Raw genomic sequence first — 18,573 nt, 5'->3', positions numbered from 1 at the left:
GGGACAAATCATCTTCGGAGGGGCTTATTTGGTGTACTTCTCTGCTCAATGAGCTAAGTCCCGTGTCAATGCATGCGCTCAGGCCCAACAGAGGCATGTCATCTTCGTGGACTACAAAGAACATTAGTACGCGTAATTGTCCCTGTACCTAGCACCGCAGCCGCACCATGCCGTTGCTTTTGATTCTGCTGCCTCCATATATCACTATACTTGTTGACCTGATGTATGGCTTAATTTGTTCCGTTTTCCTCAGCTGACTGAATATTTTCAGTGACATGACGTGGCAATTTGCTCCTGTTCCGACCTTAATTTCTGCCATCTTGCAATTGACTTTTATAGTCGTAAAGGCTTTATTGTTTCCTCTGATTTGCATTTCCACTGAGTTCCCTGCTGTCCGCAGAGTCAGCCCATTGACGTAGACCTCACCACCTGGGTTGCTTCCCTCTTTCTCCGGCTCCAGTTGGTCGATCATCCTCCTAGGTCTAGGCCTAGCATTGGTTTGCTGCCTGGCTCTGCAGAATCTGCTGAAATGGTTCCATTTTCTGCAGGCTCTTCACTGCTGGCTGAACGCCAGGCACATTTCTCATCTTGCCTTGTGGTCACCTCCGCAGTTGCAGAGAGTCTGGCATGCCCTGGCTGGCTTTTCCTCCTGACCCCCAGCTGTTGTCTGTCCTGCCTGGACTGTGTCAATGCTGGGGAGGGGCTAGCTCCCTGGTATTCTCCTCTGTGGTTTTGTAAGACAAACAGGTAGCGATGGCTTTTGCTAGTGTTAAGTTATCGTCACGCAGAAGTGCTTTCCTCATACTGTTGTCACGAATGCCAGAGACCATCCTGTCTTTAATTCTTCAGAGATCGTTCCAAAGTAATTGTCCTGATTTTCAAATTGCTGACGTATGAATGAATTGACTCACCAGGTTTTTAGTCTAGTGTTAAACTTGTGTCTTTCCATCGTTACATTTCTCTGAGGGTTGCACATTTCCCTGAATTTTCGTTTTAGGCAACCGGGGTCCTTGCTCGACTCATCCAAGCTGGTAACGAGTTCCCCTTCATGCACTTTGTCCGCATATGTGAATGATCTCTCCCTTTCAATGGCTTCTGGGCCCACCAAATTCAATAAAATATATGCTCTGGTGTAGGCAGGCTTGTCACTGTTCACTGCCACAATAAATATGCCGTACTCTTGCTCAAAAATACGCCAGTTCTTGGCTACATGGTCCTCAAGCACGAGTGGGTCGGGCTATCTAAATCCGTCCTCCACTATGGTGACTGTTGCAACGTGGTGTTGGTTACTAACTTTTGGTCGGTTGGAAGGCCTTAGGCTTGGGACGTCTGTGATCCTGCCTCTGACACCATGTTTGTTGTTGTGTGATGAATAACGACGACTGAGAGCAGCATTGATCAAACTGTTTACTTTGCACACACAGGAGAGGGAACTTCTTCCATGGTGTACACTCCGCGCAAAAACCTGTTTTCTCACCGTCACGCCTTTGTGGAGTTTGCGCATGCACAGAGTGCTGTCGCGAGTACGGTGGCTGCAATGCAATTGCAGCGGGTGCAGAGCAGCCGAAGGCAGCGGCTGTCTACAAACATAAACAACACAATCAAAAGTTAATCATAAAATATAGGTATAATTACTAATATCCATCAGATAGAGTGAGCTTTTTTTAATAGACTGATTCTGATTATAAATTATGTGCAAATTCTAAGTTTCCTTGGCCAATTCGGAAGCTTTATACACAAATGATTCTTACTACTTTCAAACAATAATTAATTTGATACAAAATTCTAAAATATGAAACAACGCTCAATGTGTATTCCCGATTTATGTTAAATTTGAACTAACTTGATTCATAGAACTTCCATTTGGGAAGTTCACTGATGTGTTGACAGAAATAATGAATTTGCACGTTCCTGAACTGTCACTCTGCTTCAGAGTGTTTAGCATTTTACTTTCCCATGAATAATTAATTTCAAACAACGATGAAACTGGAGGAACTCAATGGCTGAGCATCCTCGGTTGGAGGAAAAGATTTGTTGACATTTCGGATCGGAACCCTTCATCAAGTCGCTGACTGTGCACTGACTGGCAAGCCACGCAGTTCACTTCTCATTTATCTTTGTTAACTACCGTTTTCTGGAGCAAGTCACTGGCTGATCTGTGAGGCAGAGGCCTTTCTAGGTAAAACTGGCAGGCTGCGCTCCTGGATTTTCTTCAGGTGACATTTAAGCCCTTCGGTGGGATTTAAGTTTTCTAAGTTGTCAAAGGGAGTTGAATAACTGTAAATGACTGCAAATACTCTCAAAAGGATTAAACTTTAAAAAAATTTACATTCCGAGTTTTAAAAAATGAAAACACAAAGATATTTTGCGAACAGGAATATATAATTTACTTAAACAGACTCAATTAATTCAAGAAAAAGAAATAATCCTGTGCTGCTGTTTCTCTCTGGAGCCGTTCTTTTCAATTTCAAGGGGGGACTGAAGGAAACTGACAGAGGTTAACCAGAATGATTTCTCAGCCTGAGTGCTGCACAATATGCAGGTGTTTGTAGTTTCCTCCTACTGGAATCAGAAGGAGTCCATCAGCAGAGCACAGTAATCCTGAAACCTTAGGTCAGTGAGAAGGATAACTGGAGGCCCACCTTTGCTCCGAACCCCAAATTTTCATCCAGTTTCATGGGTAAAAGCCAATCATGCCTAGTAACTTATTCTAATATATTTCCCATGTCACTTTGCAAATGCATTCTTGGTCTACAAACGAAGCAGGACTGTAGCGCAAGGACCAAGACGTGTTGATGCAATTCAATCCTCATCTGAAAGTCAGATATTTTGACTGCATCTTTAGATTTTAAATTTTCATGTCTACATTTATAGAGTAGTTTTGGCATATAATAGTTACACCCTGCTCTTATTTCTCCACCAGGGGTTGAGTGTAATTACATCTCGACATACTTTGCCTGAGCTGTATCCATTTTAATTTTGGGTATTAGAACTGAAAGCAAAAACTACTGGCAAGAAAGAGTTGCCTATAGAATTCTTTTGATGTATGATGTCTACTTTCAAGCTGGTTGGAGATCAGCAACATTTCAGTCACAAGCCACTTGGAAACATCCAAATGCTTATCGCCAAAAGAACAGTTGCAGGGGAAATTGCTGCAATCTACAAACTTTCATTCAATTGCTTGTCGATCTGCAATTTATACGTACCTGACATATCATGTGCACTGCTTGGGACGCGCTTTAATGCTGGTTTCAATGGTTTCTGTGATACACTTCGAGTTGGAGAAAATGATGATCCCTCAGTTCCGATCTTGGGAGAAACAATAAAGCATTCAGAAAAGCACCACATGCTGCAATATCCATGAGAAGCAACAATTCTTTAAAACCAGTAATTTGCCATAATGCATCTGGCTGCAGCAACATATGCAGAAATATGGAATAATGCAATCGCCTTCTTGGCCCTTCCTGGTGCATATGGCTACAGCAACATTTAGTATAAATTTAGTTTGAAAATTGTACACCAATACTTGATTGCATTGAAAAGAAGTTTTAACTATCAATTTTATATCAAAGGCAGGATGTAATAATAATGTCCATTGTTTAAACCAGGTTATATATTCATTGGCAAAAGCTTAAACAACAGATCCTACTGATGTGACCATATCTCCCACGTACGGTTTGGATTTAGTTTAAAACTACCCAAGGGCTTTGCAATCGAGTTTTGATTGTATTTTATCAAAGATGGAAGGCAGCCCTGTTGAGGGGAGTATCAGTATTAATGCCATCGTATTGGTGACTGGAGATGAAGAATAGATTTTTCCCGTAAACAACCCAGCTTTCCCCCTGGTTATAAAATGCAATTCAAATTTTAGATAAGTTTGCAATCTTTCTGATAGAATTCTGTTGATCTGTGACTGAATGGTAAAAATTGTCAGCTAAATGAGCTATAAGAACAACTTAAAATATTGTACATTTTATAAATATATTCAACAATATAAGCAGTCAACTTCAAAACAATGAAAGAGTGATGAGCTAGAGGAGGGAGGTTGTTGAACCAACAACAACCTTGCACTTATTATCATAGCAACAGAGAAATGCTGGTGGAACTCAGCAAGTCTTGCAGTATTCATTGGAGGTAAAGATAGAAAACTGGCGTTTCCAGCTTGAGTCCTTCAAGGTATGAGTAAAAAACGAGCAGGCACCTGAATAAAATGCTGGGGAAAAGGGAAGAAAGGGCAGGGGGAGGAGAACAGACCAACAGACAAAAGGAGATATTTGGACATGGATAGGATGACAGGAGAGGAAAGGTAAGAATTGTTCAGGTGGCTTTGTAAATGCAGAGATGGAGGAAAGGAGACAGAGGGGAAAGGAAAGAGAGAGAGAGGTAGAGCTAGGAGAAAGGAGAAGTAGGGAGAGATAGTGGTGGGGGGGGGGGGAGTTCACAAAAACTGGAGGTAAATTTTGATGCCATCCAGTTGGAGAATGTCCAGATGGAATTATGAGGTATTGTTCCTTCAATTTGCAGAGCTCTCTTTCTGGTATTTCATGAGACCATGGACATATCTGTTGGCATGGGAATGGAATGGGGAAATGAAATGGGTGACCACTGGCAGATATCCACTTTTACGGAGTACAGAGCTGAGGTTCTCAACAAAGTGATCTCCCAGTCTCCGATGTCGAAGAGACTGTAATGGGAGCTCTGGATGCAGTGGATGACATCTGCAGATTAACAAGTGTTGCTTCACTTGGAAAGACTAGCTTGGTACGAAAACACCATCATCTACAATTGCGCAGACGATACCTCGCTAGTGGGTTGTATAAAAAGAGTGATGAGCTAGAGGAGGGAGGTTGCTGCACCAACAACAACCTTGCACTCAATGTCATCAAAGCCAAGTAGATGATTGTTGATTTCAAGGAGGGAAAACTAGAGGCGTATGATCCTGTGACCTTTGGGGGATCAGAGGTGGAGAAGGTGAGCAAATTTAAGTTCTTGGGTGTCACTATCACGGAGGATCTTTCCTGGACTCAACACACAAATTGGATCATGAAGAAAGTAGGTCAGCATCTCTACTTCCTCAGGAGCTTGCGGAAGTTTGGTATGACACCTGAAAACCTGGCAAATTTCTACAAATGTGTGGTGAAAAATGTGCTGACCAGCTGCATCATGGTCTGATACAGGGATACCAATTTGCCTGAGTGCAACATCCTCTAAAAGGTAGTCGATCCAGCCCAGAACATCACAGGCAAAACCCTCCCCACTCTCAAGATCATCTACAGGGAACACTGCCATTGGGGAGCAGCAGCAATCATCACTGATGTACACTACCCAGCACACACACTGTTCTCACACTGCCATCAGGAAAGAGGTGTAGGTGCCACAAGACTCACACCCACCAGGTTCAGGAACAGCTGCTACCCCTCCACCATCAGACTCCTCAACAACAAATTCAATCAGGAACTCATTTAAGGACTCTTACCTGTGCACTTCATTGATTTATATTTTATTCTCTCTGATTTGCAGAGTTTTTAAAATTCATTATCTGTTTACAGTTCTTTATTTGTTTACATGTATACGGTGTGTACAGTCTTGCACTACCAATAAGTGTTCAATTCTGCCTCACTCGCAGGAGAAGAATCTCAGGGTTGTGTGTGATGTCATGCATGCATTCTGACAATAAATCTGAATTCTCACCTCTCTTATCATATCTAATTAACACCTTTTGTTGGTCTTGACCAGTCTTTATTCTTACACCTTTCCGTTTTTTGCTATTTCTTGAAGAGAGTTCAGGCAGGAAATATTGGTAATAGATCTTTACCTCCTGTGAACGCTGTGAGACCGGCTGGTTTCATCCAGCATTTCTGTGCGTTTTTACTCTACTTCAAGTAAGCTTGTTCATTTAAAAGTCATAAAATGTACACATGAGAACACTGAGATAATGGAACTGAGAAAATCTGCCAATTTAAATTGTTTGTGCCTTCTAAAATCTTTGTATATAGTAGACAATTCTCTTCCTTACGAGGGGAATCTTTCTCCTTGATGCAATGAACAAAAGCTTCACTCCTATCTGGTCCTTTGCATTTTCAAAGCAGGGAGCTGAATTGCAATCTCTGCTGATACAGCAGGAAAAAAAAACACCCAACTGATCAAGTAATGATGACAAAGCGTCTTCAATCTCACTCCAAACCATTGGAAAATTGTGTGGATTGCAGGAGACTCGTCGAAGCCCATCAGAAGCACTGTGTGAGAAGGCTGAAGCATGGCAATCAGGCTAGCATTCGGGTTAGACTGACAGTTAACACCTCCAGAAATCTGCATCTCAAATACTAAAGCACTTCTTCAACGCGACACCGCTGAGTCAACCTGTGTTGAAACTCATTTTGTTTCAAGTGAGAATTGTGTGTACCTATTACTCAGCCTTGTGTGACGCACAAAATGGATGACCAGAACTTCCACTTCTCTTTGGTAGGGGTCCGGGATTATATTTCCAAGCCACTTCTGTGACTGAGTTCAAGATTCTCAGACTGCCCTGGATATGGCAGGTTCTGGGCAGGCTGATTGCATCTCTTGCCTTTTGATCCCTACCTACCTGTCGGACAGGGTAACTTGTGCCGGAACCTATAAATCTGCCCACAGCACTGAACCCCAGGGGTCTGCTAATGAATAACTGATGTCTTTTCCAAGGACTTTGGGAGAGTTTGAGAGACATTCACACTATGCTGCAGGTCAACAGTAAATGCAGCTGTATGGGTCAGGTTGAAGAGAGACTGGTCATTGGCAAGGAGACAAACATGAGGGGCAACAGACTATGGGGTGGGAAAGGAGCTGCTGAGGGAGAGATTGTGGAGGTTGCATGGAAGGGGCGGAGTAGCGTAGAAAGGAATAAGCAAGCAGGAGACTGAGGAATTGACAAGTTTAAGGGAAAGTTGTACTGAGATGGAGGGTATAAGGGAAGGGGCATGGGTAAGAACGCAACCAATTTTCCCTTGCAACCGCTGCAACCGTGCCTGCCTGTCCCGCATCGGACTTGTCAGTCACCAACGAGCTTGCAGCAGACGTGGACATTACCCCTCCATAAATCTTCGTCCGCGAAGCCAAGCCAAAGAAGATTTCTGTGGTTAGAGTAGAGATCAATTGTGCCTCCAAAGTAACTTCCAGATGCATCAACTCCAGTTAAAATACTCTGGAATATGACTCAACATTCATTTCTGGTCATTCTTGAGAAATTTTTTTTTGCTGATAATTAAAATATTGAGCCACAATAAATGAACAATAATATTTGTTACCCGATTAACAACCCTTCCATAACAAATATTTCTTCCATTCACCAATCTATGCAACCTACAGAATACACTGCAGTAACTCAAGCCTGTCCGACAGAACCTTCTTTTCCAAAATGGCCAAGGATTTCAGGCATGTTGAATGCCACACCTGCAAACTGCCTTCCAAGCCACACATCATCGGTGGGTATAAATTCTGAAACTCCTCATTAAATAGTGCCAAGAATATGCCTTCATCAGAGGGAATGCAAGGGTTATCACAGCCAACGTAAGCCTGTCTTGCCAACAATGCCTATATCTTGCAAAGGAGAAAAAAATATAACTGGAAAAGATGAATAACCTGCTGCCTGGGTATAAAAATGGCAATGAAGCAGTCTTTGTAAACTGAACCATAGTCTCAGTGCCATTGAAGCCAGTTTACCATGGGATGATCACTGACTATCCATTTCAATAAGATTTTAATGATTCAAGTTAAACAGCAAAATTGAAATAGTTCGAAATTTAGAAATTCATGCTATTTGTATGATTCACTACAAAAGATCCAAATCCTTACCTCAAATCTGACTCCAGAATCAGAAGTATCTTTGCTTCCTTCATCATTAAGCCTGAGGGTGTCAGAATCCACCTTCTCCTTGGCCTGAGCTCTCTTTCTGAGGTAGTCCATCCTCCTCTGTCGATTCAGCTGATTATCAATAAGGGCTTGCAGCTGATTCCTTTCGATGGAGCCCAGTAGAATCATGGACTCTTAAGGACAAAACCGGCCCAAGTCAAATATTTAAAAACAAGAACACAATGCAAACCAGATCTGTTGATGCCTGCCCTTCCATTCATCACAGGTCTCCCTGAGCTTGAATGATTAGCTACATCCAAATGCATACACCTGTTTTCCCCCTCTGCACAACACAGCAGATGGACAGAGAGATAAATATCCCAGAAATCAGAGGGCATTTCAATAAGCCAATGCGTTATGAGACCTTTACATAAAGAGGAACGGTTTTCACAGAATCTGTTTGGCTTCCCTGCATTGTCAAATGTGCAAGATTTGGAAGGGAAAAACAGAATGAATTTCAGGCCGAGTAATACTTACCAATGGTTACATTGTGCAATTTTAAGATGACTTACTGGCTGGACAAACAATATACCTTGTTATAATTAGTTTACACAAACCATTGTGGGAGACTGAAAAGTTAGGGACACTCCTTCACTGCATGTACAGCTTTCAGAGACTGGATATCGAATCTGTTAGTGGCAAGAAAAATAAATTCCTAGAGTTGGAAGCAGCATGCTTGCTGGTTTTATAATTCAATGTAGTATTTAAGAAAGTATAAATTGATAACCTGCAGTGGTTAGAAACATTTTAAATTACAGTCACAAAAACAAATGACCATAAATATGACCTACTATCTTGCACATTTCATAAAAGAGGAACAACCATGAGTTCTCACTTTGCCACCAGTGTTCAAACATACTGTTCTTAAGCCAGACTTTATATATATTTAAGGTTAACCAAGTACATAAAACACAATTGTCAATCACTTTGGATATCTACTTCAGTTGTAGCATTAAAGTGATTTGAATTTAATTTACAAATGGCTACTGATCAGCTTTTAAACCATCTATCCAAGACTACTCGATCCAAGACAACTATCCAGATTTATATACAGTAAAACCCTTGGTATCCAGAACCTATGGGGATTGATAGATACCGGGTAAGTGTATTTTCCGCTTGCTTGAGACTAACTCTTACAATACCTAACTAATACACCTGCATTAAAAGTGAACAGTTTAAAAGACAAAAATACTATTCCCCATGCCACAGGTGCTCTGTGATTAGTAAGGAATTGTTTAAGGTGGTATGTGGGTGGAAAGAAAAAGGTTGAAAACCACGGTTTTAATCCTACCTAATTGACTCATTATGTGCATGGTTTCATAACTCCAAAGGAAATGGGCCAATGACAATTTTTCTCAAGCAAAATATTTCCGTAACAATTGGGTCTAGAGCAGAGATTCTCAACCTTCCCTTCCCACCCGCATACCACCTTAACCAATCCCTTACTAATCACAGAGCACTGATGTCATAGGGATTACTTAAAGTGGTATGTGACTGGAAAGAAAAAGATTGAGAATCATTGCCTTAAAGCATTTTACTTTATATTCAGTCACATTCTATGAAACCATTGAACCGTCGCTGTGTTCCTTCCCCCTCTACAGAGAATAATATTATGATAATTAAACTCCCTCACCCAAGTTTACAGATAAACCCTCTTTCTGGGGCAAATGTTACTAAGCAGGGATAAGGAGACGCTCTAAAAGAGTCACCCCAACAGAGAGCGCCATCAACCAGCTCTTCATCCTGGGTGATAATATTGCTGTTTCACACAATTCAAACAGCTCTACAAGAAAGCATGTCCAAGCACCCTCTGACTGAATATTTGCCCCCATTTTTACCTATTATTTTATTGATATTGTATTAATTTTAATAATTTTCCTTGGTTTTTTTTGCCGGTTACTTGAGTTTCCAGATACCAGGGCTTTTACTGTATAATTACTTTTGGTCTATATGATGGATCATTGGAAAGCTAAACCAAGGACTGATGTAGGAAAAGAGGACAGTTTAAATACAAAATGCATAGGTACAGCGATGGTAGCAAAAACTAACAAATTAACAGGAAGGTGCATGAAGGGAGAAAATGGGAATGGAATGAAAAACATTGAGAAATGTCGAGGTGATTCTGAAAAGCTCCGAGAGGAGTAAATGTCTCCAGATGCTGTGATTGTAGTAACAAGAAAAACGCTCAAAGAACTCAGCAAATCTCACAGTTTACGTCGGAGGTAAAGATATAACCATATAACCGTTTATAACACGGAAACAGGCCACGTCGGCCCTTCAAGTCCGTACCGGTTCACTTGAACAACTCCACGAGCTCCTCCGCAAACTCCTGAGGAAGTAGAGGCTTTCTTATCTAACTAACATTTTGGGCCTGAGCCCTTTGTCAAGGAATGAGCAAAAACCAGGCAGGTACCAAATCAAAAAGGTTGGGGCAGGATGGAAGAAAGGGGAAGGGAGAGCAGTTAATTAAATCGTTTGGAATTTAAAATAAATCAGTGATGAAATTATTGGGTTATTGAAAATCTGCTATCCTGACTTGTCCTTGCCTGAACTTAAATCTAGTCAAGGAGCAAATGGTTGACTATTAATTGCCTTCTGAAGTAGCTGAGTCAGGTGTATCGAACCACCATATCAAAATACAATAACCTAATTGTGGAAGAGTTTCCACTTAAGTGTTTATTTTGGTTAAAATCTCACCATCTTTTTTGCAATTAGGGATCAACACTAAATGCTAACCTTGTCAATGATGCCAAAATAACAAGAATAAGAGGTCACATCATAGATTTGTTGTACAAAATACTTCAGAAATTGATGTTTACAGAGGGAACACATTCCTTTCATAATTTATCAAAGTACTTCCGTTTGGCCACTGCTCTGACTCCAAAATTTAAAAAAATTCACGTTCAATTTTTTTTGGGACCTTTTCAGGACTAAAGTGATTTCCAAATTGACATGTGTGGATAATGAATTGTACCTTTTGAAGGAACATCAAAGCAAAGCAAGTCTGACAGGTGCGAAATTAGCTTAGTCTGCCATGATTTAAACAAAGTTCAGCTCCTTTAGCATACAGAGACCTTTCCAAATCTAAACTCAATAACACAAATTATTCATTGCTGTTCATTTCCTTACCTGCTGACTCAACAAGAGGAAGGTGTTTAAGTTTGGTAGTGTGAAGGAGATCTTGGAGGTCCCTGTACTTGCAATTTACAATGACGAATCGGATATCTCTTACCATGATGTCTTCCACACGGATATTATATTTCCTGAAAAAAAACATGAAATGATTGGTTAAAAAATGCTCTCACTGTTTGAGGTCAAAAGAACGTAAGTGTGTTAAATAATGGCGACAACAAAATCAAGACCCTGAATTTTACCTTGTAACCTTATTATACAAGGCTTTTTTTTTTAAAACCACAATTGTTTCAGAATCAGAATTTATGGTCATGAACAAGTCATGAAATTCGGTGTTTTGCCGCAGCGTCACAGTGCAAACATTCATATTATGAACCATTTTACAATAATATATTAAAAAATAAAAAATAGTAGCACACAAAAGGTAAGGCAATATATTCCTTGCAATTATTTTAACAACTTGAAATCAAGGTTAGACAATTCTGAAAATGAAATCCATAAATGCAATTTCATAACTATGTCACAATGGGAAATTGTGTGTAATCGAATTTCAAGACTGACATTCACAGTTTTGCTAGAACAATGTAGCAAAGGGTAATTCAATGGTTGAACTAAGTTGATGGTTGACTTCTATTTGTACATTTTTCTGCATTGGAAAATAATTTATGTTGTACAATGGGTGAACTGCAAATTCAATTAGTAGATTGGAGCCTGCACAGGTACTGGTCTCTGCTGATTTGGCGCAAGACATCCGTGAGTGTTTAAAATAGATGTTGCATTCCTCCCATCTGATCACTGGCAACCCAGTCGAGACAACAGGATTGTTATCCCAATACAAGAGTGTCTCTAAACCAAACTAACTTCTTTAATGATGTGATTTGGTGCAAGACATCCGTGAGTGTTTAAAATAGATGTTGCATTCCTCCCATCTGATCACTGGCAACCCAGTCGAGACAACAGGATTGTTATCCCAATACAAGAGTGTCTCTAAACCAAACTATCTTCTTTAATGATGTGATTTGGTGCAAGACATCCGTGAGTGTTTAAAATAGATGTTGCATTCCTCCCATCTGATCACTGGCAACCCAGTCGAGACAACAGGATTGTTATCCCAATACAAGAGTGTCTCTAAACCAAATTATCTTCTTTAATGATGTGATTTGGTGCAAGACATCCGTGAGTGTTTAAAATAGATGTTGCATTCCTCCCATATGATCACTGGCAACCCAGTCGAGACAACAGGATTGTTATCCCAATACAAGAGTGTCTCTAAACCAAACTATCTTCTTTAATGATGTGATTTGGTGCAAGACATCCGTGAGTGTTTAAAATAGATGTTGCATTCCTCCCATCTGATCACTGGCAACCCAGTCGAGACAACAGGATTGTTATCCCAATACAAGAGTGTCTCTAAACCAAATTATCTTCTTTAATGATGTGATTTGGTGCAAGACATCCGTGAGTGTTTAAAATAGATGTTGCATTCCTCCCATATGATCACTGGCAACCCAGTCGAGACAACAGGATTGTTATCCCAATACAAGAGTGTCTCTAAACCAAACTATCTTCTTTAATGATGTGATTTGGTGCAAGACATCCGTGAGTGTTTAAAATAGATGTTGCATTCCTCCCATATGATCACTGGCAACCCAGTCGAGACAACAGGATTGTTATCCCAATACAAGAGTGTCTCTAAACCAAACTAACTTCTTTAATGATGTGATTTGGTGCAAGACATCCGTGAGTGTTTAAAATAGATGTTGCATTCCTCCCATATGATCACTGGCAACCCAGTCGAGACAACAGGATTGTTATCCCAATACAAGAGTGTCTCTAAACCAAACTATCTTCTTTAATGATGTGATTTGGTGCAAGACATCCGTGAGTGTTTAAAATAGATGTTGCATTCCTCCCATATGATCACTGGCAACCCAGTCGAGACAACAGGATTGTTATCCCAATACAAGAGTGTCTCTAAACCAAACTAACTTCTTTAATGATGTGATTTGGTGCAAGACATCCGTGAGTGTTTAAAATAGATGTTGCATTCCTCCCATCTGATCACTGGCAACCCAGTCGAGACAACAGGATTGTTATCCCAATACAAGAGTGTCTCTAAACCAAACTATCTTCTTTAATGATGTGATTTGGTGCAAGACATCCGTCAGTGTTTAAAATAGATGTTGCATTCCTCCCATATGATCACTGGCAACCCAGTCGAGACAACAGGATTGTTATCCCAATACAAGAGTGTCTCTAAACCAAACTAACTTCTTTAATGATGTGATTTGGTGCAAGACATCCGTGAGTGTTTAAAATAGATGTTGCATTCCTCCCATCTGATCACTGGCAACCCAGTCGAGACAACAGGATTGTTATCCCAATACAAGAGTGTCTCTAAACCAAACTATCTTCTTTAATGATGTGATTTGGTGCAAGACATCCGTGAGTGTTTAAAATAGATGTTGCATTCCTCCCATATGATCACTGGCAACCCAGTCGAGACAACAGGATTGTTATCCCAATACAAGAGTGTCTCTAAACCAAACTAACTTCTTTAATGATGTGATTTGGTGCAAGACATCCGTGAGTGTTTAAAATAGATGTTGCATTCCTCCCATCTGATCACTGGCAACCCAGTCGAGACAACAGGATTGTTATCCCAATACAAGAGTGTCTCTAAACCAAACTATCTTCTTTAATGATGTGATTTGGTGCAAGACATCCGTCAGTGTTTAAAATAGATGTTGCATTCCTCCCATATGATCACTGGCAACCCAGTCGAGACATCAGGATTGTTATCCAAATACAAGAGTGTCTCCAAACCAAACTAACTTCTTTAATGATGTCAAACAACAAGCAATTTTTTGCATCAAACTCGAAGAAATTAGCTGCCATCTGAGCCTCCATACATATTAAAGATAATGAGATTTGAGCCACATTCTGAATAACTAACCAAATTAAATTATTTCTACCTATAAAAATAGCTAACTGGCTGATGCTCATTGGTTGCTCAGCAACAGTACGAGTTCCTTGGTACAGAAGACAATAATAATTCGTCAGAGACAAATTTGCTTAATGTTGCATACAAGCATATCAAAGTGAATAAGCAGCTGAAATAATAAAGCAAAATGCTGATCTGATGTCTATACGTGGGAATAACAATTGAATATTGAAAATACCTTGTGATGAACATTATGGGCTTGAATGCTAATAAAATACATTGACAGTTGCTCTATTTCCTTCAGTGCTTTGACTTGGGAATTGCTCTACCAATAAGATAACTTCCTCATAAGGATGAGCAAAACGCCAATTAGCAATATTTTGTTTAAATTATTTCAGTATCTACGTTATGGAGTTGTACTTTTTAAAATGGCCCTTCAAAAATAATCAGTTAAATGCTGTATTGTTTTCACAAGTGCAACAGTGCTTATTTGTCTAAAGTAAACCAAAGGATGCCAGAGGTGCTCTGTGGTTAGTATGGGATTACTTAAGGTGGTGTGTGAATGAAACAGAATGGTTGAGAACCACTGGTCTAAACCATATATTTGTCCAAGTGCTCCCTCTGGCAGTATCTGCAGAGACCACTTCGGGCTCACCATTCTCATCAGAACCCAAAGCAAGTCAAAAATGACTCCATGAGAATAGCAGACAGAGTAGAGGAGATTCCACTGATGCTGGAATTTATATAATTTTGTTTTAATAACCTCTTCATAAGATCACTCCAAATGTCCCATTCAGAACTACTCTCCACCAGATTTACTTGATAATATTTTTAATTGAATCCTTCTCAGAAAGGATTAATTGGAATTATATGATAGATTTTACATCCAAAACTTCATGCTAAGATTTAAAAAGCTTGGGAATTGGAACTTGCAAGATCCTTATTGGAGGATCTATGAGACAATATTCTTAAACTGGTGAATACATCTTCAATATGTGCCCGACATTCATGAATCCAATTCAAAGTGGTTCATCATGTTCACATGTCCAAAGATAAGATGGCTTGTATGTTATTAACCCTACTTGTGACAGGTGAAAACTGATATTGCTAATTAACACATATGTTTTGGTCTTGTCCATCCTTAGAAATCTATTGGAATAAAATTTTTAATATCTTTTCAACTGAATTTCAGATGGAGCTATGTCCCAATCCCATAACTGGTGTTTTTGGGGATATTGAACCAGATATAGGGAGTTTTTCTGTACCTGAGCAATGGGTTGTGGCCTTCTCTACATTGTTGGCTAGAAGATCTATCTTATTCAAATGGAAAGACTCTGGACCTCCAACAGTGTTTCAATGGTTCTCTCAAATTATGTCCTTTTTAAGTTTAGAAAAAATTGATATCATGTAATTTGATTTATCGGTGAAATTTGAAGGTGCATGTGACCTTTTATGTCTTATTTTCATTTGATGTAAATGTGTTTAACGTGATTAGACGTACTCACTCTTCCAAAAGCTACAAAATATACCATATGCTACCATCAGGATAAGCTGCTCAGATGTGTTTTTTTTTGTTTAGTTTTATTTTAAATAGAGTAGGTTAGGTGGATTTTTTTTATATATTAATTATTTTTGATGCCTTTTCTGTCTTCATCCAGTACACACTGGGTGACAGAGTTTATACTGTTTGAAGTTTTATCTATACACACACACATGATATTGTATTTTTCAGTTTCATCGCCTTTCCTTCATTGTACTATATTTATTATAAAAACCAATTTTTAAAAAATTTGAAAAAGAAAAAAATCTAGTGGCTAAACTTCTGAAGGCATAGACAAACATGCCCTGTCATTACACTATCCATTTAGTGTCCACTTTTGTATCAGCATCCTAAACCTAGAGTAGGGATCATGACTCGAATATTCAAAGCATCCTATGTCTTTTTCAATATTTTTATTAACATTGAAATTTCACATCCAAAAATACAGAGTACTTGTCAAGTACCTTCATTCTTGAAGATCACTGGTTCCTTATTAAGTACAAGTGGGGGAAAAAAGGGCAAAAATTATTGGAATCATGAGCTTGCCAAATATCAAATTTTGACAAAAAAAATTAATCAGCTAAAATCATATTCACATCTTCACCAAAATCATTCAGGATTTAGAGTCCGGTATAACTATCCATGCTGACTATAATACCTGTCAAATATTGTATCAATTTTTAAAACAATAAATACAAGTTCTTCTTGTCTCTCCTCAATACCAGATAAAGGATGCAGTAAAAATCCCAATATTTAACTTTGTGGAGAAAAATCCCAAAATGCAGGTAAATATATTTAGTAGAGATTTGAAAGGACGTAGAACTGTAAAACTGAAGAAAGAATTAAAGGGCAGTGTTCCACATTTTACAGGCAAGAAGGTCATGAAAGCTAAAGAAAATGAAAGATATTCTGCAAAAAGACTCGAGTCGGAATAATTAAAGACAAAAACTGATCGGGAAATGGTTGAACCATGAATTTTTAAGAAAACAACAAAGTGGTGAGAAGTGTATTTAATTCAAAAAATCCTTGTGTAATGAGGCATTTTTTTTAAAAAACCTTATCGACTTTTTGTCTGTGTACAGAATGACAAATGAAAGAGCAGGATGAAGGGAATCATGATGTGCACATTGAATGAGTGATCTAATCTGCTGAGCAACGCTGGCCTGTGCACGCAATCTCCTAAAAACATGTTTTTAAAGCTTTAAATTTTGCTGCAGTGTCTTAAATTTGTTTTCATCAGAATACTGAACCACACAGCAGGAAAATTTGAAAGTGCATTTATGCAAGACGTTATTAATTTTTAAACATGCATAAAGAAACAACACAAGTGGAATTATTTTTAAATATATATTTTGTACAGATACTTGTTTGTACAAATAAATAGATGTGCAGAATTTCTAACCATGGGATTTCAAGAATCTTTTGTTTGAAATGTAATATTAGGATGGCATATTATTGCACCAGGATTTCTATTACGATGGATCTAAAAGTACCCACAATTTTAACAGAGTAATCCATTGGAGTTCACCCTTGCATAGATAAATGCACGCATATCTAAGATATTCTGCTCCTCTAAAGCATATAGAGGTGAACTCTTTAGTACAGACTTATTGTTGAATAACTGCAGCAATGTGCATACATTTGCTTTTAAAGAGAGAATAAATGACAACTGATGCCGAACAATCTCACCACCCTGAAAATGTAATTTTAATGAAGTGAAATCACATTTCCACAAAAGAAGATGTAGCTGATATTTTCATTCCCATTTATCCTATTCATTGTACTGTAATCCTTCAGTTTGATTGGTTGAAGACTCTCACTTTTTATGCCAGGCAGTCAAATGCTACAGACTCTGTCAAAGGCATGATCCTGATCTGGTGCCCTTATGAAAGTGATTTGTCCTCTGTGTAGAGTAAATGCTGACGATGCTTCAGATTTGATTCCCAAATTTCAGTGCTGCTAACATCAGCATCTCCATGCATTGTTAACACAATCAATTTATCCTCAGATCGCTGCTTAATGTTTGAGGAAATGAAGGTGCCATTGGTCAGGTTTCTTTGAGCTACAATATTTGTGTAAGGTGGTTATTGATTGTTTTTTTTTTGTTTCAAAGATTGGGAATGTCCTTTTTTCCTTCCTTTCGCTAATGCACTGAGCTAGATTCTTAGGTACTCCCCAGGCTTGGCCTTAAACATGCCTCTTAATTTGTCTCCCATCTTCAATGCCCACTCTGAGCCTACTTTGCCCAGGACACCTCAACTGCTCCCTCTTTTACATTCTGTGATACTCTTGATCACCAACGGTTTCTTGATATTGTTACTCACCCTCCCCTTTAATTCTGTTGTTTTCAGCCCTCCCCTCGAAAAGGTATTCCTGATCCCTCTGTCCTCGACAAACCACTAACATACTCCCTCCCCAAAGGCCTGAATATGTTGGGCATTCCAAATTCATACCATTCTTTTGCAAATCCTTTCCTTGCAACCAACAAATTATGATTCCATTCCTGTAACAGTACCAAAATGGATCTTATCAAAGTTACTGTGGGTCTTAGATATTTGCAATAAAATTGCTTTTCATCCTTCTCAACCTCCTCAGTTTTGAACTACATATCTGACCACATCACCCTTCTTGAATGCTCTCTACCAATGCCCAAATGGGTGGATAACATCCATCTGTTTCCATTCTTGCTATCCAAAATTATAATCACTGAATCTCCAGTGAATCTGAATCTCTTCCTTTGTGCCTAAACCATTACTTATGGTGGTTTTCTATGGCCTCATTTTACACAGAGCTTCTTAGCAACAAGAGCAAAACCAGAGTGATTGACTAAACACTAATTTCCAGACCATTCCTTCTCTTAAACTGTGGCATGTATCTTGATATCAAATGTGAGTTAAATAGAGTAAAACTCCTGTTATCTGGGATTTTAAAAACCAGCAGCCTCGAGCAACCATCAAAAAATTGCAGAAAATCAGTAAAATATAAGGATGTTTAAAATTGGTGCACTTTGCTATTAGTTCACCAATCACACAACACACAATCTCAAGCAACTTGAAAATTCACATCCAGC

The 18,573-nt window shown here is 39.1% G+C and overlaps 1 protein-coding gene across 4 annotated transcripts in view; it reads right to left on the bottom strand.

Moving 5' to 3' along the window:
• The window catches only part of clcn2c (chloride channel 2c), a 366,518-nt gene that overhangs the window by 60,880 nt on the left and 287,065 nt on the right, over positions 1 to 18,573 (bottom strand). For all 4 annotated transcript variants that reach the window (XM_069897081.1, XM_069897082.1, XM_069897083.1 and 1 more), the window contains exons 16-18: positions 11,017 to 11,150; positions 7,831 to 8,021; positions 3,207 to 3,309 (exon numbers count right to left, since the gene is read on the bottom strand). In XM_069897081.1, coding sequence (XP_069753182.1) covers positions 3,207 to 3,309; positions 7,831 to 8,021; positions 11,017 to 11,150 — 428 coding nt within the window. The remainder of the gene's footprint in view (positions 1 to 3,206; positions 3,310 to 7,830; positions 8,022 to 11,016; positions 11,151 to 18,573) is intronic.

Source organism: Narcine bancroftii, chromosome 9 (genome assembly GCF_036971445.1).
Source record: "Narcine bancroftii isolate sNarBan1 chromosome 9, sNarBan1.hap1, whole genome shotgun sequence".
NCBI classification, from domain to species: domain Eukaryota; kingdom Metazoa; phylum Chordata; class Chondrichthyes; order Torpediniformes; family Narcinidae; genus Narcine; species Narcine bancroftii.
This window is presented reverse-complemented; position numbering and strand designations above follow the sequence as displayed.